Below are 25493 nucleotides of genomic sequence, written 5' to 3'. Positions count from 1 at the left end.
ACTTCTCTGTGTCCATGCAGCAACACCAGCTTGCACCATGAAACAATAATGACCAAACACATCTAAGTGTACTCCGTATAAAAACTATACAGTTTTATTGCACAGCAAGACAAATACAATACTCACATATGGGCCCTTATGACAAGTTTCACAAGTTGCACATTTTCTTATCTTTCTTACATTGGAGGTCATTGCAATTACATGTACTTCATTTTCACTGACGCTGAGAAAAAAAAGGGGGTGGGGCCGAAGCAGTAAAAACCAATTAAAATATAATAGTAAGGAAAACATTACTGATTTCTTTGTAAGTCATTAACTGCTGTCTTAGGCGGCCACTAACGATCCAATTTCGCCTTTCAATCGACTTTCCAATCCAATATTTGTGATTGGCAGGAAATTATCAGAGAGTATCGATCGAGGCTCATAAGTGGAGTAAAAATGAAAAGCAATCTGAACATTTCAGAAAAACAAAAGTTTACCTTCTTAAAACAGAAAGTATTTGCGATTATTCAGGTTGCAGTGAGCTTTGAGGTGTCCCACAATGGATCAATGCTGAATATGCAAATCATCCTTTGTTGTTCCTGCAAGCTAGCCACACCTACAGAGCCGCTGGAATGCAATGATATGTCAGCTTGTTAATTGTATAGAGCATTAATAATCAAACGTGCATACACCATATTTGGATTAGTTGATCCTCCTCAGTGCATGGCATGGATTAAAGTGGCTCTAAGAGGTTGAACTTCAAGCACCCAGAGTTACAGATTACCCAGTAACAGAGGTGTATCTAGAGGGGCGCATGCATGGCTCATGCCATGGGCGCCATAGCACCATGGGCGCCTTGCCCTGGCCATGTGCTGCGCCCCATGCCTGGCCCTGTGCTGCGCCCCATACCTTCCCCTGTGCTGCGCCGCCATGCCTTCCCCATGCCTCCCCATCACTCAGACCTCAGATCAGATTCATTCTGTTATCTATGAAACATGGCCACTTAATTTATGTATGCATGGCTACTTAATTTATTTATGAGATGCTTCCAAAAAAAGTAACTTCAGCAATATCCCGAGCCAAAAAACAAAGGCAATCATAACACATGTACACGAGAAAGGATGTTTTTTTTAATGGGGGGGGGGGGGGGTGGGGGGGGGGGCAATTTCAGTGTTTGCCATAGGCTCTATATTACCCAGATACGCCCCTGCCCAGTAAGCTCATTGTGAACCAGAACTCCTAGAAGTGTGTAAGGGGGCTACAAAGGACCAAAAAGCCCTGTTCCTAAACTACTTTGCAAACATAAGGGTGCCTTCTTAAAACAGAAGGTGCTGAAGTACAGCCAAAGGATTCTGCAATCTAGAAAATAGCAGCACATTTACAATCATAGTCCAAGACTTCCACCATAAAAGGAGTATCACAGACTATAATAAAATCTTCACAGAGGCTCCAAATTACATCACCGTCACAAAATGAAAGTTTTCATAAGCAGAGTATTCTAAATCTACGTAGAAAGTCCAATTTCCACTCTATCTTATATGCAATTCCTCCACATACACATGTAATGATGGATTGCTATGTGTAGCTGAAAAAAAAAAAGAAAAGAAAGGAAGTTGTTTATTTTTGCAAGATACTTGCAAGGATGGAGACACCAAAGTGTGTATATATATATATATATATACTAGCTGATGACCCGGCGTTGCCCGAGTAAGTATTTGACTGTTGTTGGCTCCACCCACTTTTTCTAACCCTAACACACAAATACTCAATGACCAAGTTTGTGATTTTTGGGGTCTTTGGCATCAATAATTTGTATATGCCCATAGAAATTAAACAAAGCAGATAGGCTGTTTGTGGCTCCGCCCCTCTCCCGCATTTGAACCCCAGTCACCCAATGACCAACTGTAGCAGGTTTGAGGCATCTGCTATTAACAGTGTAAAAATGGCAGCAATTTAAATATTTCCCTTGAAAATCAACAAATGAATTTTGATTGGCAATTATAGGCTCCACCCACTTCCCTGAATATTAATCAGTCATCCAGTGACCATCTGGGCAAACTTTGAGAACCCTGCCATTAACAATGTAAGAACGGCTGCCGTTTATATTTTCCCAGTGAAATTTGTTTTGGCTCTGCCCTCTTTTTGTAACCTTGACACACAGTTACTCAATGACCAAATTTGTGAGCTTTGGAGTCCTTGACATCAATGATATGTATTTTCCCAGTGAAATGAAGCAAATCTGATTGGCTTTGGCTCTGCCCCCTTTTCTGAATTTGAACTCCAGTGACCCAATAACCAACTGTACCAGGTTTGAGCTTGTGCCATTAACAGTGCAAGAATGGCAGCAATTTTAATATTCCCCTTGAAAATCAAGAGATGAATTTTGATTGGCTTTTTTAGGCTCCACCCACTTTTCTGAATATTAATCCCAGTCACCCAGTAACCAACTGTGCAAAGTTTGAGAGCCCCTGCATTAACAGTGAAGTAGGGCTGCAGTTTACATTTCCCCAGGGAAATCTGTTTTTGACTCCACCCACTTTTCGTAACCTTGACACACAGTCACTCAATGACCAAGTTTGTGAGCTTTCGGGTTCGTGGCATCAACATTGTGAATGGAAGCAGTTTATCCAGCAAAGAAATCTGATTTGCTGTTTGTGGCTCCACCCCTTTAGTGAATTTGAACCCCAGTCACTTAATTACAGACTGTAGCAGGTTTGAGGCCTCTGCCATTAACAGTGTAAGAATGGCAGCAGTTTCAATATTCCCCTTGAAAATCAATAGGTGAATTTTGATTGGATGTTGTAGGCTCCACCCATTTTCTGAATATTAATCCCAGTCACTCAGTGACCAACTGTGTCAAGTTTAAGAACCCTGCCATTAACAGTATAAGAATGGCTGCAGTTTATATTTTTCCCATGTAAAAAGTTGTTGTTGGCTCCGCCCACTGTTTCTAACATTGACATACAGTCACTCAATGACCAAGTTTAAAAGCTTTGGGGTCCTTGCCTTTAATAATTTGCATTTTCCCATTGAAATTAAACAAATCTGATTAGCTGTTTGTGCCCCACCCCCTTTTCAGAATTTAAACCCCAGTCTCCCAATGACTGACTGTACCAGATTTAAGGCCTCTGCCATTAAGGCTGGTTTCACACCAGGACGTTGCGTTTTAGGGGACGTTATGGTCGCATAACGTGCCCCTAACACAACGCCTGGTGCTCCCTGCCTTGGACGTCAGAGTGAGCCGCGTTGTGCAGCTCACTCTGGGGTCCGTGATGCCGTGATGCGTACTCTTGGACGCATGCGGCATCACATGGTCCCCGCCGGCCAATCGCCGCACAGAGCGGCCGTTCCAAGAAGTAAACACTGCACGTCACTGAGTGCAGTGAATATTAATTAGCCATGTGCCTGGCCGCTCTCCGCTCCTCCCCAATGTTACTGAGCATGTGCAAGCAGTCTAACGCGGCTCTGCCGCTTACAAAGTACTGCATGCAGTACGTTGACTTATGGCGCAGCGTTACTGTGTAACGCAACGTGGGCACTGTGAACAGCCCATTGATTTTTCATTGCTGTGCGGTGGGCTGCGTTACAGGCTGCACTAACGTGCGCCTGTAACGTCCCTCTGTGAAACCAGCCTAAGAGTGTAAGAATTGCAGCAATGTACATATTCCCCCTGAAAATCAATAGGTGAATTTTGATTGGTTGTTGTAGGCTCCACCCACTTTCCTGAATAGACTATTAATCCAGTCATCCAGTGAGCAAACTGTGTCAAGTTTGAGAACCTGCCAATAACAGAATGTCTGAAATCAATCTAACAAATCTGATTGGCTGTTCATGGCTCCACCTCTTTACTGAATTTGGACCCCAGTCACCCAATGACTGACTGTATCAGCTGTGAGGCCTCTGCCAGTAACGGTGTAAGAATGGTAGCAATGTAAATATTCCCCTTAAAAATTAATAGGTGAATTTTGACTAGCTGTTGTAGGCTCCGCCCACATTTCTGAATATTAATCCAGTCACCCAGTGGCCAACTGTTTCAAGTTTGAGAATCCTGCCGTTTATAGTGTAAGAATGGCTGCAGTTTATATTTTCGCAGTGAAATTTGTTTTTGGCTTAGCCCACTTTTTGTAACCTTGACACACAGTCACTCAATGACCAAGTTTGTGAGATTTCAGGTTCCTGGCATCAAAAATGTGGGAATGGAAGCAGTTTATCTGCCAAGAAAATATCATTGGCTGTTTGTAGCACCGCCCCTTTAGTGAATTTGAACCTCTGTCACCCAATGACCGACTGTAGCAAGTTTGAAGCCTCTGCCATTAACAGTGTAAGAATGGCAGCAATTTAAATATTCCCCTTGAAAATCAATAGGTGAATTTTGATTGGCTGTTGTAGGCTCCGCCCACTTTCCTGAATATTAATCCTAGTCACCCAGTGATCAAGTGTGGCAAGTTTGAAAACCCTGCGATTAACACTGTAAGAATGTCCCATTTAAAATAAATGGCTAAAATTTGATTGGCTGTTTTATGCTCCGCCCACTTTTCCTGGATTTGTAACCTCGGTCACCAAGTAACCAATTGTGCCAAGTGTGGGACTCTGGCTTGATTACTGTGAGAATGGCGGCTTTTTCCATTTTTTCCATTGACTTGAATGGGTGAAATCTGATTTGCTGTTTGTAGCTCCGCCCAGGTGTGCAAAGGGGACACGAGACCCCTTTCGAGTGATCGCGGCACACACACACACACCATTTTATATATATAGATATACACAGTATATATAAATTTCTTATAGCTAAAATAAAAATGAGAGTTAATCTCTTACCTCTCCTGATGAGAAAAACACAAGTAGTACTGAAAAAATATTTATTCAAAACACAAAGTAGACAATGCGTTTCACGGGTACGAGACCGCTTCCTCGGTCAATACACAGTGCCTTGCAGCAAGGTGAATAGGATATGAGGGCCCCTGATCACTGAAACCCTCCTATTATTTTGCAAGAAGATGATTGTAATAATAATGATAATTAAAGCAGATCTCCAGTGTATATCACATATTCACTGGGTCCTCCTCTCCTATAAAGCTATAATCACCTACCATGTGTTCTGCTTGTTAATCTTCCTCCGACTGCTAGAGCAGCAAGAAATTCTAAATGGGGGAAGGAAGGGGGTCCACTAGACTACCCAGGAACGCTAATTGGGGAGGGAGGGGAGACCACTAGGACACCAGGGAATGCTATATAGCCTCAAGCAATTTTAAGATTGAATCTAGGCGATTTCAGCCAGTTATGGATCCACCATTGCTTGCTCCTAATCTATTTAATAAAACAAACATTTTTTTAATCAGATTCATAACGTATCTATTATTACCAACCTCAAATGGACTAAGCTCCCTCTCTTGTCTGGTGTATGTATTACACACATCACCTTCTCTATACAGTATACTGTATATACAGTACATAGTAAAAGGTATGCAATAACTTTGTATTATCTGTATTGTTCTCGTTTGTCATGAGACCTGTTTATATTTATTTAATTGTACACCACAGGAGATACTGGCTTGATTCACAAAGCGGTGCTAACCTAGTTAGCACACCTAAAGACTTTTGGGCGTGATAAGCATTGCACTAAGTAGGAAGTAGGTTAGCACCGCTTTTAGGGAAAAACTCGCGCGCAAAAGTCCAGTGCGCGCGAAACGTCGCATAGGTTTAATGGCGTTGCGCACGTAAAAAGTTTACGCGCGTAAAATTTTACGCGCAAAACTTTGCACTCGAGTTTATTTTTATCACGCCTAAACTGAGTTTAGGCATGATAAAGGGCTTTTCACCAGCATGCTAACAGTTAGCACTGCTTTGTGAATCAAGCCCATTGAGTCTTTATAAAAGAATAAATAATAGCATTCTACACAACCTGACACCCACACACTATAATGACACAGACACAGCACATACACTGAGATACTTACTTCTGTTGGCTGAGAATTGATGAGGTCGTTCTGAAAAAGATTATATTGATGACATTAGAAACCTGAAGCACAACATGGAATCCTCACAAATTTAATTTGAATGAAGTCAAAATTGCAACTGGTACTATCACAATCAGTAGGAAGTATATATGATTGGCCCTACTCTGTTCTGCATAAAACGTACATGAAATTTGCATGCAAGTCAAAATTATTTGCATCTCATTGACCATCTTTACTCATAACCCCGGAAAGTGATAGCTGTGAAAATCTATTAGCTAGCACACATACACCATATACAGTAGTAGTATCAAGTGATTGGATCGGTCTTAGTATGTGCTGAGGTTGTAGGCTGGGAGTCTGGCTTGATTTTCAAATATGTGTATTTTGCTTTAAAGAAATACTGAGGCGGGGAAGAAAAGATCTCATTTACTTACCTGGGGCTTCTTCCACCCCCAACAGGCTATCTGGTTTCTTGCTGAAGTTCCAGTCCTCTCCAGCATGCCGCTGTCTTCTCCAAAAGATCTGAGAGTCGCCCAGTGTCTGAAGCTACTGCTCATATGTGGACCGGTCTATTTGTGCACAATAACTGGATCTTTCAGAGGGGACAGTGGCACCTGGAAGGAATTGGAAGTACAGCGTTGGACTGATAGATTGCTGGGGGTTGGAAGAAGCCCCAGGTAAGTAAATCTGATCTCCCCAGACCCTGGCCTCAGTATTCCTTTAACCACTTCAGTCTATTTGGACGGATATATCCGTCCAGATAGACTGTGCTGCTGCTGCTGCCTGGGGCGCGCGCCCTCTCCACTCCCTGCCGTTACCCCCCCCCCCTCCCCAATCAGTGAATGGGAATGTAATTCCCATTCACCAATCCAAGTCCCCCGCAGAAAAACCGAGACCGCGGTATTTCTGCAATAAAAAGTTTCCCAGTTCCTGGAAGCGTGATCGTACGCTTCCAGGACTTTTTTGACTGTGGCCATCTTGTGGCCAAATAGTAAACTACACCCACATACATTTTTTACATTACATTACATTATTCCACATTTAAAATTATCTGTTTCCCTCCCACACCAAAAATCACCCAAATACATTTTTCAATTAAAAAAAAAAATAAAAAAAAAATTACAATAATTAAAAAAACAACAACAACGTAAATAGTTACCTAAGGGTCTGAACTTTTTAAATGTACATGTCAAGAGAGTATCTTATTATATTTTTTAAAATTATAAGCTTGTAAATAGTGATGGACGCAAACTGAAAAAATGCACCTTTATTTCTAAATAAAATATCGGCGCCATAAATTGTGATAGGGACGTAATTTAAACAGTGTAATAACCGGAACGGAACAAATGGGCAAATAAAATACATGAGTTTTACTGTAATTACTGTAGCATGTATTATTTTAAACTATGCCAAAACTGAGAAATAATGATTTTTTTCCATTTCCTTCGTAATCTTCCTGTTAAAATGGATTTAGAAAAAAATAATTCTTAGCAAAATGTACTACCCAAAGAAAGCCTAATTAGTGGTGGAAAAAACAAGATATGGATCAATTAATTGTGATAAGTAGCAAAAAATTTTGGGCGAATGAATGGGAGGTGAACGTTGCTCGGATGCATACGATTTTAGACACTGTAGGCTGAAGTGGTTAAGGCTGGTGGTTCAGTAGCCATAGCAAACCACTACACCATGGTGGTCACTGTATGCCAAGGGGCTGCACTACTCATGGCTTTGTACATCACATCCAAGCAACCTACAAATAGACGTAAGTATGCTAAATGCCCCTGCTCAGACTTCTGGGCAGAAAGCTTCCGGCAACGTCAGCGAGAGCGAGGACGCGCACATCCAGGGCCGCTCAGACGCAGTGGCTAGCGACATTAAAGTGGAATATAACCCTGCATTTCATCTTTGCACTAAAACATTATTTACAGCATATTATATGCAACCAGCATTTTTTTTTTTTTACTAGACCAGCATTGGAAGGGTTACACACAGAGCTTGAAAGTTCAGTGCAGTGAAATGCTGCCCCATCCGAACTTCAGATAATGTTACATTGTGTTTACTTAAATGAATCAAGTGAGAAATGTGACACATTCTCTGACTGCAGAGACGCTGCTGGACACAGAGAGACACTGAAAGCTTGTCTGGCTGCAAAACAGCAATGAATAAAACCAGTTATTAATAAAATGCAAAGTCAGCTCACAAAGCAAAAAACGGTACTTTTGGAAACCTATAACTTCTAAATGAATAATAATACTTATGCACAAATGCAAATATGATAACCGTATGGCATATAAAAAGTAGGTAAACATGTTTTCATTGAATATTATGTCAGGGTTTTAAACCGCTTTAAAGTCGCAAATACCGGAAATGAGCCGCGTCGGGAGACCCGGGGGTTGTTTTTGTCCCGCCGCACAGGACATCTGCAGGGGGCCAGTAGAAGCCCCAGATAAGTTAAACTCACTTTCTTTCCATTACAGTATTCCTTTAAGCTCCTTGGCCCTCAAAACAATACTAGGATATCTACCTAGCTGCGAAGACTACAGCACATAAGAGCATTTGTGCTTGTGACAGTTGTTTAAAATAGGTGTTTGAGCAGTTCCTGCTAAAATTATCCAATGCAATTGATAGCAACTATGGTATACTAGAACAAGTTGTCAGTGCAGCTACAGAATCTCTTCTGTGACATGGCCCTAAATGGTAGTCATTTTCCTCATCACACAGACACACTGTCTTCCTGGGTTCATCTTCAACTCCACACTTTTCTTTATTCTCCACATTGAGACAATCTATACATTTTCCATGTCCATCTGCACAACATATTAGCCCTTTTTCAATTCACTTTTTCTCTTAAGGCCTGGAACCCACTACAAAATGCTATCGCTAATTCGCAATCACTAGCGTTTTGTATGAGCGGTTTGTAAGCGATTTCATGAGCGTTTTAGGTAGCCATTTAAAAAAGTGTAATCAATTTGCCAGCGATTGTGTAGCGATTAGCGTTTTTAATTCTAATTGGTCCTTTCAATTAATTTTAATTTTGTTACAGTGTGCAGTAATGTAAAACGCTAGCAAAATCGCTCTGTGTAGGTTTTGATGAGCGATTATGCCAGCGATTATATACTTTACATTGCAGAAACGCTAACGCTCAAAAATGCTGCATGTCCTGAGTTTTGCGATTTTGTAATTGCAGGCGCTCCAGTGGAATTTGGCCCATTCATTAACATTAGCTGAGTGTTTAGGGAAATCGCTAGCAGTTTGAATCGCTCCCTAAACACTCATTAAATCGCTCTAGTGGGTTCCAGCCCTTAGTTTTCTCCTAGATGATATTTCCTCACCTTGGCCGAAATACAATTAACTTTTTCTCCTTAGTTTTCAATATTTCAAAATTGTTAATAATATGCCTTTTTATCCACCAGCAAGCAAGAAAATAGAATAATTTTGGTAGTATTTTCTTACCTACTTTTTGGCACTTTCTACTTTGCAAAGTGCTAAACAGTTACTTTTACCTACTTGCCGACCGCTTTACGCTGGTTGGTGTGGACACGGCGGTAGCCACAGGACCGCTCCTGGGGCGGGGTTTGGCAGTAGATCACGTGCGGTGATGCGCGCGCATCTCAACCTGAATAACGGAGCTCTGCTCCGTCATCAGTCTCCCATCGGCGATCGCTGCTAGGAGACTGTTAGATGGTGAAACCGCCATCTATTTACACTGTACAGCGCTGCGATCTAAGGCAGCGCTGTACTGGGGACAGCCGTGTGACATGGCTTTCCCTCTGGGAGGCACACAAGCGATCGGCTGTCGTAGGCTGATGCCTATGACAGCCAATCACTGTGATTGCCTGGCGGGGGAAGGGAGGGAGGGATATAGAAATAATAATAAAAAAGTCACATTTATTATAAAATAATTAACAAATAAATAAACAAAAAAAAACATGCCAGCAGGGATCAGAGCCCACCAACAAAAAGCTCTGTTGGTGGGCAGAAAAGGGGGGTAATCGCTTGTGTGCTGAGTTGTACGGCCCTGCAGCAAGTCCTTAAAGCTGCAGTGGCCTAAATTGTAAAAAATAGCTTGGTCACTAGGGGGGTGTAAGCCTACGGTCCTCAAATGGTTAAATCAGAGATGAAAAATCATCTCCTAGGAGAAAACTCAGGAGAAAAAGTGAATTGCATATGGGCCCCTGTCTTGCAGAAATAATGACGCTTTGAACTTTCCTGCAGTAAAACCTTATCACAAGCTGCCTCGCACAGTTTCTTGGCTGATTAAACAGGACCGGGCTATGTTTTGGAGATCTGTGCTGCGTGGGCTCCGCAGCCCGCAGCACAGATCGTGTTAATGGCAGGGCGCTCAGACTTCCCCCCCTTTTTTCCCCACCTAGGGGGATGACCTGCTGGGGGGGTCTGATCGCCACCGCTCTGTGTGGCCGAGCGGTGGGGGCTCCTCAAAGCCCCCCTCCGCAGCGCCAAAACCTACCTCTTCCTGCCTCTCGCTCTGGCTCTGATGTGCGCAGGACGGTTATCTGTCCTGCGCCTGATAGGATAGGCTTCAGCCTATCAAATGACGGCGATCCCCGGCCAATCAGAGGCCGGGGATCGCCGATCTTCCCTACGTTTTGATGTAAAGCGGGGATTTCTTCCCCGCGTGTTTACATTATGCGTGCGAGCCGCGATCGGCGGCTCGAACACTGTTCACGGAGACACCCTCCGTGAACTGACATGGAAAGGGCCGCTCGAACAAGCGGCCGTTTCCATGTAAATCCACTTAAGACCTGCCGACGCCTATGGGCGTTAGCTGTTCGTTAAGTGGTTTAAGTGACACTGAAGCAAAAAAAAAAAAATATCATGAATTGTATGTGTAGTACAGATAATTAATAGAACATCAGTAGCAAAGAAAAGAGTCTCATATTTTTATTTTCAGTTATATAGCTTTTTTTTTTTTAATACATTGCATCATTCTGTCATATTTGCAATTACAAATCACACATTGGGCTTGATTCACTAAACAGTGATAAATCAAATATCACACCTTATCAAAGATATCACACCTTATGAAAAGATATCACACCTTATCAAAGTTAACACGCCTTATCAGAGTAGCATAGCGAGCGCTACGAGCTTATACCTGCTATTTGGCAACGGCACTCGTCCTGCCCTGAGCCCCTGCAGGTTCATAGCGCTCGCTATGCTACTCTAATAAGGCGTGTTAACTTTGCTAAGGTGTGATATCTTTGATAAGGTGTGATATCTTTGATAAGGTGTGATATCTTTGATAAGGTGTGATATCGTTGATAAGGTGTGATATCTTTGATAAGGTGTGATATCGTTGATAAGGTGTGATATCATTGATAAGGTGTGATATTTGAGTTATTACGGTTTAGTGATTCAAGCCCACTTTTTTTTTTAAACTATGACACAGAGCAGCGTTAATGACCCTTTGAACTCCACTGCAGTCAAACCTTATCTGAAGCTGTCTCTCACTGTTTCTTTGATGTATAATTGCTTCCAAAAATCAGACTGTCTCCGACCCAAGTTGAGTCGGGGAGCTCAGAGCAGCTTTTTTGCATAGATAACTGAAGATTAACTCTTCCTGTACTGAAAACAATATATGAGACTCTTTTCTTTGCTACTAATGTTCTATTTCTTAGCTGTACTACACATGCAATTCATTATACTACGTTTATTTTCACTTCAGATTCCCTTTAAAGCGGAATATAACCCTGCATTTCAACTTTGCTCTAATACATTATTTACAGCATATTATATGCAACCAGCATTTTGTTTTTACTAGACCAGCATTGGAAGGGTTACACAGAGCTTTAAAGTTCCTGGAGATTTCTGCAGAGGCATCGGAAGCTGACATAGATACATTTTGTTTACATAAATGTATCTAAGTGTTGAATGTGACTCACTCTCTCTGACTGAGAAGGAGCTGGAGGACAGCCAAAGAGTGTGTAACATTTCTCAATAGATACATATAACTAAATAGAATGTAACAATCTGAACTTCTGCATATCTCTCCACGGAACTTTAAACCTCTGTGTTTAACCCTTCCAATGCTGGTCTAGTAAAAAAAAAATGCTCTTTGCATATAATATGCTGTAAATAATATTTTAGAGCAAAGTTGAAATGCAGGGTTATATTCCGCTTTAAGTGCTTCAGGAAACAGGACTGTATTTGATCCAGTGGGTTAAAGACCTCAGAGAAGCTCTTTTTCATAGATAACTGAATTTTTTTTTAACTCTTCCTGTACTGGAAAACAACATGATACCCTTTTCTTTGCTATTAATATTTTATTTCTTAGCTATGGTATACATACAGTTCATTATATCATAGGTTTATTTTCACTTCAGGTTTGCTTTAAGTCACCAGCAAGCAAGAAAATAGAGTATAATCTCGATATAGTAAACTCCAAGGGCCCAGGAAAAGTGTTTAACTATATCAGAAGTTTACTATATCAGAAGTTTACTATATTAGAAATTGTCCTAGAAATGGTGCAGCATTCCCTGGTACATTCTCTGCTGCAAAGGAGCTACTCTGTCCTTCCATTGGAGGTACAGGGCACATTTGGTGGACTACAAGGTTAAGTATACCTTAGGGCTGTATAGCCAGGCTGGACAAATCACTAGTGCAGTATCCAGGGCTCCATAAAAATTGCAGCCGTCACTGAATAGAGGCAGCCACTCGCTTCCTGTGAGTGGCTCCGATACCTCTGTGGGCGGGACTTGCAGCACCTGTCCTGCAAAACTTTCTGCTCACACTTGAGCCAATCATGAAGCCCATCTTCAAAATGCAGCAAGTCATAATAAGCACCTCACATCTGTAATGTGAGTGGCTCCAATACCTCAGCTGGCTTTATTTAGCACTCTCCTCTTCACTCTCCTTAGTTTTTTGCAGTGAGTAGGCCTGCTCCGATCTGCACTACAAGTAAATGTAGTCTGTACTGCGTTCCTGTAACGATTGGGGAATTATTTCCGTGGTCAGCGCACAAGATGCGCGCCGACACTGCGGAAATCCTCCACAAGCGTGTAATTTGATAGAACCCAGCTTGGGTGCAATGCACCTGTAGAGGGCTATTCCCACCGGCAGATGGAGCTGTGGAGTGCAGACGAGCACAGCCTCTGCACAGCCACAGATGCCAGATGGGAATTGTACGCATTGAAGCAATGCAGGGCAAGATAGCCCTTAAAGAGAGAGAGCACAGAGACAGAATGAATGTGTGTCCACCAATCTAGTCGCCACCCAGCGACGGTGAACACACATCAGCAGAAACAAAGTAAGGATGCAATCGCCAGGCTTGCGATTACCAACAGACACAAGATCGAGCAGGACAGAGCATGAGAGTAGCAAAAGGCACAGCAAGCAACAGCAATCAGAACATCAAGGAAAATAAACGCTAGCTAAACGCAAACACCGCACTCATTCACAACAGCGAACGCATTTAAGACACGATCACCGCGCGTTAAGCGCCCAGTGATAAGCGTGCCACCCCAACCAATGTAACACAAACATGAAATAGAGAACGCGAACGCTTGCTAAACGGTTACCTCACCGAGCCTACAGCAAGCGTTCGTACCAGACAAGACAGAGAGAAGGAGTAGCCAGCAGCAACCGCAGCTCTGGCCTACACTCCCAGACAGGGCACAGAAGGAACCACCGCTGCTACCGCTAGAGCAGATGCGATCCAAACAGACAGACAGATTGGGCTACCAGTAGCAACCGCTGCTCTGGCTAGCACCCCTAAGGCAGAATACAGAAGGAAGCACTGCCACTACCACTAGGGCGAATGCGACCCAGACAGATGGAGCAGCCAGTAGCAACCGCAGCTCTGGCCTACACTCCCAGACAGACAGAACGATTTCCTGTCGACCGCCGCTGGAGACAAGACAATCGCAACAGAGAGACAGAACAAGGCAATACAGATAATACAACCTGACTGCGCTAGAAGGGATGCCTAGTGCAGTCCCAAGGAATTACTCTAAGATCATTTTTAGCAAGAATAGCAAGGCTGATACTTCAGGAGAGTTAGCAGGAACAAACCATCATGACCAGCAAGGATTTCTGGGAGCAAAAGGTATTTATACTGCAAGCCATCAAAGGAAGCAGCTAAGCAATTTGCATGACAAGTGTATGCAAATTCGTCACCAGCAGAGCAACTCTGAAACTTGCAAAGCAAAGACAGGTCAGACCTAAAGAATGGACAAACAGCTGTCTGCCCGTGCAGACAGCTGAGCAGATCATTGCAGTTCCACACGCTACTAGGAGCGCCATCGCTAATAAGGGAAGGGATACCTGGGCCCATATGGAATTAACGTTTTCTCCCAAGTTTTCTCCTAGGAGATAATTTTCCATATTGGCTATCATTCATAAAGCATTTCCGCATGCGGAAATGCTAAAAACAGCTGACTTTACCGACCACTCGGCAAAGTCAGCATTCATAAAGGCTCTTTCCGCATGAAAAAATGACACTACCGAGCAGAGTGATAAATCCCCGCCTTGTGCGGTGATTATCGGAACAAATGTAGCAAAATGTTCATTCATGAAGATCACCGCAAGCGGTGTGAGGTCGGGAAGTTCCGCTCCCTCTGATGTGGCGATACCAATGTAAGTGAATGGAGACACACAGACCTCCCAGGCAGCTGCAGCAGAGCGGAACACGGAGAAATGTATCAACTCGGCAGCTTCCGTGTCTCCGCCTGCCTACCGCCTGCCTATCGCCAGCCTAGTTCGGGGAATCTCCGCACTGCTTCCGCACATGGATACTTTTTTATGAATGCCCACCCAGAAGTCTAAAACACCGCCAGCGGTGTTTTTCCGCATTGATTCCCCTTACCGACAGCCTCTTTATGAATGATAGCCCTTGTATTTAAAATAACCCTTTAGCAATTTGCAATTGAAAAAGTACCAAAACATAGTTGAACAAGTACTAATCAAATGTAGAGAAACCGAGAGCCCATTATAGTGTAGTATGTTAAAACCTAAACAAAGTAAGGCAAATCAGCGAGAAGAATATACTCACAAAGGCGGGTTACCACACAGGCAACCACAGTATAGGCAGGTGAGGAGATTAGACCTGTCCTCACTCAGGATTAAGAAGTCGCTCTCTGTAGATGAGAAAAAGGGGTAGATCACCCCTCCACCTGGGGTGGACACAATTTTGCAGTAGGAGAACAGAGGCGCCAGCAGAATAAAAGTGGATAAAACCTTTAAAATTTGCTAGGAGGAAGTGGTGGACTTACCTCCATAAAGCAGACTCGAAAGACTGTCTGAAAAGTAGCAATCACATTTATTATATAGTACTCCAAAAGTGCAATGCATTTCGCAGGCCGAGCCCGCTTCATCAGGCAATAAACGTGGGGACAAAACAGAATTCCAGCAATAGCAGGTGTAGCGCCTCAGTCTCAGTCACTGAGGCGCCACACCTGCTATTGCTGGAATTCTGTTTTGTCCCCACGTTTATTGCCTGATGAAGGGGGCGTGGCCTGCGAAATGCGTTGCACTTTTGGGGTACTATATAATAAATGTGATTACTATTATACAGACAGTCTTTCGTGTCTGCTTTATGGAGGTAAGTTCACCACTTCCTCCAAGCAAATTTTAAAGGTTTTATCCACTTTTATTCTGCTGGCGCCTCTGTTCTTCTACTGGAAAGTACTAATCAAAATCATTTTGAATGTTTTCTTGCTTTTTAGTGGTCTAAAAGGCATTTTATTGACAAGTTTGAAAATATCACCATAAAACTCAGGAGAAAAAGTTATTTGCATACCGGCCCTGGAGTGCGTACAATCCGGTGGGAGGACTGTGACGATACTTTTATTGGTGATTGCAAAGTGTAAGTGTCAGCACTGCATCCTCTTTTGTTTATGTTCATATTATTCCTCATTTTTTCCAGGCTGCTTATTTGTACAGTACTGTATATGCAGCACCGGGGCCATTCTTCTTGTTTTACAAATGTTATCAGGCATCAACTCACCTGCAACCAGTCTGAAGAGAACAGCTGACCATGGGATCCACACTGACATATGACGCATGCACCTCCCACTGACATATGACGCATGCACCTCCCACTGACACATGACGCGTGCACTACCCACTGACATATGACACATGCTCCGCCCACTGTTTACTATATCCAGAGTCATCATCACGCAGGGGCCAAAAACATGTTTACTATAACAGAAATTGTATTGTATTAGAGTTTACTATACCAGGCGTTGCTCCCATCGACTTATAATGGAGATTGGTCGGGACCTAGAGAGGTAGTTTACTATACCCAAATGTTTACTATATCAGAGTTTATTATAATGAGATTATACTGTACTCAGTACTGTAATTATTATACTGAATAATTCTGACAATACCTTTTTACCTATTTTTTTTTTTCAATTACAGAGTGCTAAAAAGTAACTTGCTGGCTTCCAATTTAGCTACCCTCATTTGTCTTTATATTTTTTCACAGCTCCAGCTTCACATACCTGTCTTAGTTCATACATAAATACAACACACCCATAGCTGCACAATCCATAGCTCTCAACTGTCCCTTTGTCTTCCTCATTTGGCCCTCTTTCAAGACTAGTGTACAGATGTGAAAGATGAGAAAAAGAGAGAACACCAAGAGCCCAATATAGTGTAGTATGTACTGGTAATGTATAAATGCAAAAGTAATAATATTAATTTAATACTCACAAACCAGTCAACCACTGTCAAAGCAGGTGGGGAAATTGTCCTGACCCCACTCAGGATTAAAAAGTCGCTCTCTGTAGTAGAAGAAGGAAGGGTACAACCCTCCACCAAGGGTGGACTTGATGTAGATAATAGGACAACAGAGGCGCCGACAGGATAAAAAAACAGAGGCGCTCAGTGTTGATGATACTGGCAGATGCTGTTTACTCCTATCTGTTATTGCCTGATGGAGCGGGTCTGTACCCCACGAAACGCGTTGCACTTTATTTGGAGTATCCAATAAAATTGTTTTGACTGAAAATCCACAGTCGTATGTTCTGCTTGGAGGGGGTAAGTCCACCACTGCCTCCTCTATTACCAAGATGGGGTTTTAACTTCTCGTGTACAGATGTGTTTAACTTGACTCTAAACTTTATTCTCATCCCTTAAATTGAAATATTTCTTATTTTCAAATGTTAATATGAAGGAAAATGAAACAGGACTGAAAGGACCAGTGTGACCAGATTTACAGTGTAAATCTTTATGGTATTCATGACTAGGAGCGTGATCAGGGGTGTGGCAAAGGCATGGCTTAAGTGTCCCTCTTTCTTATCCCAAAAAGTTGGGAGGTATGGCTATCTACTCCTCCAGTGCTTTTCTAATCACATCCTTATTTATAGCCTCTTCCCAGATACAGCTCTAAAACCTATCTTGGGCTGACCCTCAGAATTGCCTTTCCTTTAAACACATTCAAAAAGACCATCAACACCCTAACCTGTAAACCATATTAATAAATAGCCAAACGTCAATTTTTTCTACTAGTTGTATCCTTTGTGGCTTACCTCATGCCTATAAACATGATACTCTAGCTCACTTAAATGGGTAATATTGGCCAACTATCTGGTGGAAACACTATTCTCTGTCTCAGATAATAACTTTTTCACCCTAATAACCCAGTTGACAAGAGGGGACTGTTTTGGCCAAATGAATAGAGAAACTGCACTCCTTTACTGACATAAGCTCAGCAAAACCTTGCTGTCTGTAATGGGGTCAATAAACTTAATTTCAGCAAACCTTGCAAATGTTCTACTTAGTTTTGAAAGGTTTATGTGATGCATACATCATGTGAGCAATAACAGAGCCGCCGCCGTGCAGGGCAGCGTGGCGGCAGCCTCCGCGTCCCAGCCGGCGGTTTCCGTAACCCACATGGAGCCGCCGGCGCAGAGCAGGACAGGTGCTCAGCAGGTTCCGCTCAGCAGGTTCCGCTGCTCAGCCGGCGGCCTTCCGTGTGCGGGCGAACATGGAGCAAGGACCTGGCCTCTCAAGGAGGCAGAGGTAGAGCGTCCTGCGCACGCGCGCAAGACGGCAGGAGCTTTATTCTTTAAGGAGGCAGGTCAGCTGATCCGACGACCAGCTGACCTAGGCAGCCAATCACTTGTTAACCTTAGCTCCAGCCCCCTGGGCGGGCTGGCAGAGCTGGGCTACAGCATGTAAGCCCACAGTGTTCTATTATTCACTGTCTGCTGTCGTGAATACACTTGTTGTGTTAGCGCTCAGACCTTAGTATAGTGCCCTGGTGTTGATACTAAGGATTTCACACCTTAGCCTAGAAATTATTGTATATTGATCTGTGTTTTTGACTCTGGCTATCCCTGACTACTCTATCTCTTGCTGATCTTGTACCTTTGTCTATCTGATCCTTGTTGCCGACCTCTGCCTGTCTAACGTTTACTCTTCTGCCTTCCGCTCCTGTACTGCCGCCGCCATCTCTGTTGCCGAACCCTTGCCTGTCTGACCTTTCTCCTTTCAGTGGAACGTCTCCCACTGGAGGGTTATCTCTGAGGCTTGCCTCTCCGAGACGCCTGCCCCAAGCAGACGGTTACTGCGGGGGTCGAGATTCCTCACTCAGCCTGGTTAGAGGATCTCACTCACGGGGTTCCCATTCAGAGGTAACCACACCTCTGAGGAATTACATTTCCACACCATCTGATATATTACTGTCTTTATTGTGTTCTTTTGCTGGTGTCCAGAGGTTAGCAAATATATCGGATTATCGGTGATACTGCAGATCATCAATAATCGGGTATATATCGGATTCTTGGTGATACTGCAGATCGCCAATAATCAGATTCTCTCTGCGTGCTGACACCGATCATGACACATCATAGTTACATTGTTACATGGGTTGAAAAAAGACATCGAGTTCAAACAGAGAACAAAGTACACCAGCCTGCTCCCTCACATATCCCTGTTGATCCAGAGGAAGGCAAAAAACCCTTACAAGGCATGGTCCAATTAGCCCCAAAAGGGAGAAAATTCCTTCCCGGCTACAGATGGCAATTAGATAAAATCCCTGGATCAACATCATTGGGCATTCCTAGTAATTGTAGCCATGGATGTCTTTTGACGCAAGGAAAGCATCTAAGCCCCCTTTAAATGCAGGTATAGAGTTTGCCATAACGACTTCCTGTGGCGATGCATTCCAGATCTTAATCACTCTTACTGTAAAGAAGGATACCTGGAAACAAGGGTGTGGGGTATAGCTGAAATGTTATTATATTGGCTGTAACAAAAGTTTCTTCATGTAATAAAATCTAAAAATATTGTCTATAACAATGAAAACGAAAATATATGTATAATCATATTAAAGCGGAATATAACCCTGCATTTCAACTTTGCTCTAAAAGATTATTTACAGTATATTATATGCAACCAGCATTTTGTTTTTACTAGACCAGCATTGGAAGGGTTACACAGGGCTTTAAAGTTCCTGGAGATTTCTGCAGACGCATCCGAAGCTGACATAGATACATTTTGTTTACATAAATGTATCTAAGTGTTGAATGTGACTCACTCTCTCTGACTGAGAAGGAGCTGGAGGACAGCCAAAGAGTGTGTAACATTTCTCAATAGATACATATAACTAAATAGAATGTAACAATCTGAACTTCTGCATATCTCTCCACGGAACTTTAAACCTCTGTGTTTAACCCTTCCAATGCTGGTCTAGTAAAAAAAATGCTTTTTGCATATAATATGCTCTAAATAATATTTTAGAGCAAAGTTGAAATGCAGGGTTATATTCCGCTTTAACTATAGTAAAACATTGGTAAATATTACTGATATTTTACTACAACTAAACCTAACCCTACTCTCACACAGAACCCTCCCTCTACCCATGCCTAACCCTTAGAACCCCCTGGTGGTGCCTAAACCTAAAATCCCCTTCCTGACACCTAACCCTAAAACCTCCTTTCTCTGCTGCAAATTACGTTAATACAAAAAATAATATTTAACGAAATTATAATTCTCAAAATGAGTTTCAAAATGCTATAATAAGTTAAAATGATAATTTACAAATTATTACAACAAAAAAATGGTATAAAAAGTTAAACTAATAATTTACAAATTATCAAAACAAAATGTATTGGGCGCCCTAATTTCTTCTTTGGGGCCCAATAGCCAATATTTTGCATTAGCTCATATGAGGCACCCAAATAGTCCATTAGCTCCAGGTGCCCTTTTTTCCTGATTCCCTATGCAATAGCCGCAAGGGGGCGAGCTGACTATAGATCCATGCCAGCCTTACAAATGTAGCCTAAGGCATCAGGTCTACAGCGAGTTTAAGATTGTAAACTGGATTGCACAGTTCCTCTTTTCTTCATTTGTCATAGTTTGTACTTGTCATGCATGTAGGCTTGTAATTTGCCCCCTGTATTATTGTACAGCACAATATGAAAAAATGGTGCTTTATCAATTAAATGATAATAATAACCCAGCGGTGACTCTTACTCTTGTACCAGATGACTCCAGCAAAAACTGTAGCGACAACAATTATACAGCAGATGGCAGCAGCAGCAGCAGCAATCACAGGCATTGGGAGGCCATTGTCAGGTTCTGGAAGATAAACACAAAGGAAACATGAGATACTGCTGACATCCCACCTGTGTGGAAACAAGATATTTTATAGGAGGGAAGACTTCTCTTATGATGCCCATGCATGATACAATTAAATGTAAAATGTTCCCGTTTATTTTGACCAAAACGATCGAAAAGAGTGAAAAATAGAAAATATTTGTTTTTTTTCAATCGAGGAAGATTATTCATTTTTTTCAATAAAATTCTAATCGGACATGTTGGAAAAATCTGGGTGATTGTGAAATTGTATGGTAGGTTGTATTAGAAAATACTATTCACCCTTTGCCGATTGCTCCACGCCAACTGGTGTGAATGCGTCGGCAGCCCCAGGACTACTTTACGACAATTGGCGTGAAGTCCTGGGGTGGGGTTTTGCAGGAGATCGCATCCCTGCTTGAATGATGGAGCTTTACTCCGCCATCAGTCTCCCAGCAGCGATAGCCGCTAGGAGACTGTTAGACAGCAAAGCCTGCTGTTTATTTACATGATACAGCGCTGCGATCTATGGTAGCAATGTACTGGGGACAGCCGTGTCACTCGACTGGCCCTTCTTGAGGTTCAGGAAGTGATAGGCTCTCATAGGCTGATGTGCTGAGTTGTACAGCCCTGCAGGGAGCCCTTAACCACTTAAGCACCATGGGCTTATACCCCCCTAAAGACCAGGCCCCTCCCCCAGCCAGCCAATCAGTGTGACCGGCTGTCATAGGCTTCAGCCTATGACAGCCGATCACTGTCATTTCTCCCAGGGGGACAGCTGTGTGACACTGCCATAGATCGCAGCGCTGTACAGCATTAAAAGATGGCAGTTTCACTGTCTAACAGTCTCCGAGTGGCGATCGCCGCTGGGAGACTGAAGGCGGAGTGGAGTACCGTCATCCAAGCGGAGATGCACACGCATCAGCGCACAATCTCCTGCAAAACACTCCCCCAGGACTTTACGCCAATCGACGTTAGGCAGTCCTGGGGGAGCCACCATGTGCACGCCGATCGGAGTGACGCGGTTCTAAAGAGGTTGAACCTGCAGTGACTGAATTTGTAAAAAATAGCCTGGTCACTAGGGAGGGGGGTTTAAGCCCATGGTCCTTGAAGGGGCACTATGGCAAAAAATTGTAAAATTAAAAATATGTGCAAACCCATACAAATAAGTACATTTTTTTCCAGAGTAAAATGAGCCATAAATTACATTTCTCCTATGTTGCTGTCACTTACAGTAGGTGGTAGAAATCTGACAGAAGCAACAGGTTTTAGACTAGTCCATCTCTTTATAGGGGATTCTCAGGGATTTATTTATTTTTAAAAGCACTTAGTGAATGGCAGTTGCTCTGTCCATCTGCCAAAAAACTGTGTAGTGAGCAGGAAAGCTGAGCAGCATCATTGTTTAAGTCCTTTTTAGGGAATATCTTTATATATATATATATAATCGGATGTATGTATGTGTGTGTGTGTATGTATGTATGTGTGTATGTGCCGCGATCACGCGAAAACACCTTGACCGAATTGAACGAAACTTGGTATACAGATTTCTTACTACCTGGGATGATATGTTCTGGGGGTCTCGCGGCCCCCCTGCACACCTGGGCGGAGCTACAAACAGCAAATCAGATTCCACCCATTCATGTCAATGTAAAAAATGTAAAAGGCTGCCATTGTCACAGTAATCAAGCCAGCGTCCCCACACTTGGTACAGTTGGTCACTTGGTAACCGAGATTCCAAACCAGGAAAAGTGGGCGGAGCATAAAACAGCCAATTAAATTTCAGCCATTCATTTTAAATGGGAAAATGTAAACTGCAGCCATTCTTACACTGTTAATCGCAGGGTTTTCAAACTTGGCACACTTGGTCACTGGGTGAATGAGATTAAGATTTAAAAAAATGGGTGGAGCCTACAACAGCCAATCAAAATTCACCTATTGATTTTTAAGGGGAATATTGAAACTGCTGCCATTCTTGCACTGTTAATGGCAGAGGCTTCAAACTTGCTACAGTCAGCCATTGAGTGACTGAGGTTCAAATTCATTAAAGGGGCAGAGCCTCAAACAGCCAATCAGATTTCCTTGCTGGATAAACTGCTTCCATTCACACATTTTTGATGCCAGGAACCTGAAAGCTCACAAACTTGGTTAATAAGTGACTGTGTGTCAAGGTTACAAAAAGTGGGCGAAGCCAAAACCAAATTTCACTGGTCAAATATAAACTGCAGCCATTCTCACACTGTTAATGGCAGGGTTCTTAAACTTTGCACATTTGGTCACTGGGTGACTGGGATTAATGTTCATGAAAGTGGGTGGAGCCTACAACAGCCAATCAAAATTCACCAGTTGATTTTCATGGGGAATATTTAAATTGCTGCCATTCTTAAGCTGGCCACTAACGGTCCAATTTCTAGCGAAAAATCGTTCGAGCGATCAGAAATTCTGATCGGATTGGTTGTAAATAATCTCCATTGGTGGACACAATCGATTATGAACGAGTGAAAAAAATGTCGCCCGAATGAATTTTGGTCGAACGAAAATTTGGATTTTCTTGGTGGTCGTGATAGATAGGAAGCAAAGATTGGTTAGTTGATGGTGTAGTGAACGATTATTCGTCCGATCAGAATTTCTGATCGCTCGAACGATTTTTCGCTACAAATTGGACAGTTAGTGGCCACCTTTACACTGTCAATAGCAGATGCCTCAAACCTGCTACAGTTGGTCACTGGGGGACTGGGGTTCAAATTCAGAAAGGAGGTGGAGCCACAAACAGCCAATCAAATTTGCTGAATTCCAATGGGAATATACAAATTTTCGATACCAAGGACCCCAAAGCTTATAAACTTGATAATTGAGTGACTGTATGTCAAGGTTAGAAAAAGTGGGCGCCGCCAACGACTACATTTTTTACATGGGAAAATAGACACTGCAACCATTCTTACACTGTTAATTGCAGGGTTTCCAAACTTGACACAGTTGGCCACTGGGTGACTAAGATTAATATTTAGAAAGTGGGAGGAGCCTACAACAGCCAATCAAAATTCACCTATTGATTTTTCAAAGGAAATATTTACATTGCTACCATTCTTACACTTTTAATGCCAGAGGCCTCAAACCTGATACAGTCAGTCATTGGGTGACTGGGGTCCAAATTCACTAAAGGGGGTGGAGCCACAAACAGCCAATCAGATTTGTTAGATTGACAGCCATTCTGTCATTGGCAGTTCTCAAACTTAACACAGTCGGTCACTGAATGATTGGGATTAATATTCAGGAAACTGGGTGAAGCCTACAACAGCCAATCAAAATTCACCTATTGATTTTCAAGGGGAATATTTACATTGCTGCCATTCTTACACTCTTAATGGCAGATGCCTCAAATCTGGTACAGTTAGTCACTGGGAGACTGGAGTTTACATTCTGTAAAGGAGTCGGGCCACAAACAGCCAATCAGATTTGTTTAATTTCAATGGAAAAATGCAACTTATTGATACCAAGGACCCCAAAGCTCATAAACTTGGTCATTGAGTGACTGTATGTCAAGGTTACAAACAGTGGGCAGAGCCAAAAACAACTAACTTTTTACATGGGAAAATATAAACTGCAGCCTTACACTGCTAATGGCAGGGTTCACAAACTTGACACAGCTGGTCACTAGGTGACTGCCTGGGATTAATATTCATAAAAGCAGGTGGAGCATACAACAGCCAATCAAAATTCACCTATTGATTTTCAAGGCGAATATTGAAACTGCTGCCATTCTTACACTGTTAATGGCAGAGGCCTCAAACCAGCTACAGTCAGTTATTAAGTGACTGAGGTTCAAATTCACTAAAGGGGCAGAGCCACAAACAGCCAATCAGATTTCTTTGTTGGATAAACTGCTTCCATTCACACAATTTTGATGCCAGGAACCCAAAAGCTTACAAACTTGGCCATTGAGTGACTGTGTGTTAAGGTTACAAAAAGTGTGTGAATCAAAAACACATTTCTCTGGGAAAATGTAAACTGCAGCCCTTCTTCACTGTTAATGGCAGGGTTCTCAAACTTTGCACAGTTGGTCACTGGGTGACTAGGATTAATATTCTGAAAAGTGGGTGGAGCCTAAAAAGCCAATCAAAATTTGCCTGTTGATTTTCAAGGGAAATATTTAGTTTGCTGCCATTCTTGCATTGTTAATGGCACAAGTCTCAAACTTGGTACAGTTGGTTATTGGGTCACTGGGGTTCAAATTCAGAAAATGGGGCAGAGCCACAAACTGCCAATCAGATTTGTTTTGTTTTTTACTGGGAAAATACAAATTACTGATGCCAAGAACCGCAAAACTCACAGACTTGGTCATTGAGTGACTGTGTGTCCAGGTTACAAAAAGTGGGCTGAACCAAAAACAAATTTCACTGGGAAAATGTAAACTACAACCCTTCTTACACTGTTAAAGAGACACTGAAGCGAAAAAAAAATTATGATATTATGATTTGTATGTGTAGTACAGCTAAGAAATAAAACATTAAGATCAGATACATCAGTCTAATTGTTTCCAGTACAGGAAGAGTTGAGAAACTCCAGTTGTTATCTCTATGCAAAAAAGCTATTAAGCTCTCCGACTAAGTTAGTCGTGGAGAGGGCTGTTATCTGACTTTTATTATCTCAACTGTAATTGAACTGTTTACTTTTCCTCTGCCAGAGGAGAGTTCATTACTTCACAGACTGCTCTGAAAGACTCATTTTGAATGCTGAGTGTTGTGTAATCTGCACATATTATAGAATAATGCAATGTTAGAAAAAAACACTATATACCTGAAAATAAAAGTATGAGAATATTTTATTTGCTGCTAATCTTCTAGTAATTATTCATAGTACACAACCAATTCATTATATCATATTTTTTTTTTTCGCTTCAGTGTCTCTTTAAATGTCTGGCATATATTAATGGTGTTTGAAAAGAACTGACTATATACATTTCCAAACTTTACTAAAAATAGTTTAAAAACACTAATTTAGTTATGTCACCTC

The 25493-nt window shown here is 42.3% G+C and overlaps 1 protein-coding gene across 1 annotated transcript in view; it reads right to left on the bottom strand.

Moving 5' to 3' along the window:
• Positions 1-20346: 20346 nt before the first annotated feature.
• LOC137527280 (class I histocompatibility antigen, F10 alpha chain-like) overlaps positions 20347-25493 on the bottom strand; it is a gene marked incomplete at its 5' end in the record, with an annotated part of 57818 nt that continues 52671 nt past the window's right edge. The window contains one exon of the mRNA XM_068247789.1: positions 20347-20486. Coding sequence (XP_068103890.1) covers positions 20347-20486 — 140 coding nt within the window. The remainder of the gene's footprint in view (positions 20487-25493) is intronic.

The sequence above is a fragment of the Hyperolius riggenbachi genome, chromosome 8 (genome assembly GCF_040937935.1).
Source record: "Hyperolius riggenbachi isolate aHypRig1 chromosome 8, aHypRig1.pri, whole genome shotgun sequence".
In the NCBI taxonomy this organism is placed as follows: domain Eukaryota; kingdom Metazoa; phylum Chordata; class Amphibia; order Anura; family Hyperoliidae; genus Hyperolius; species Hyperolius riggenbachi.
This window is presented reverse-complemented; position numbering and strand designations above follow the sequence as displayed.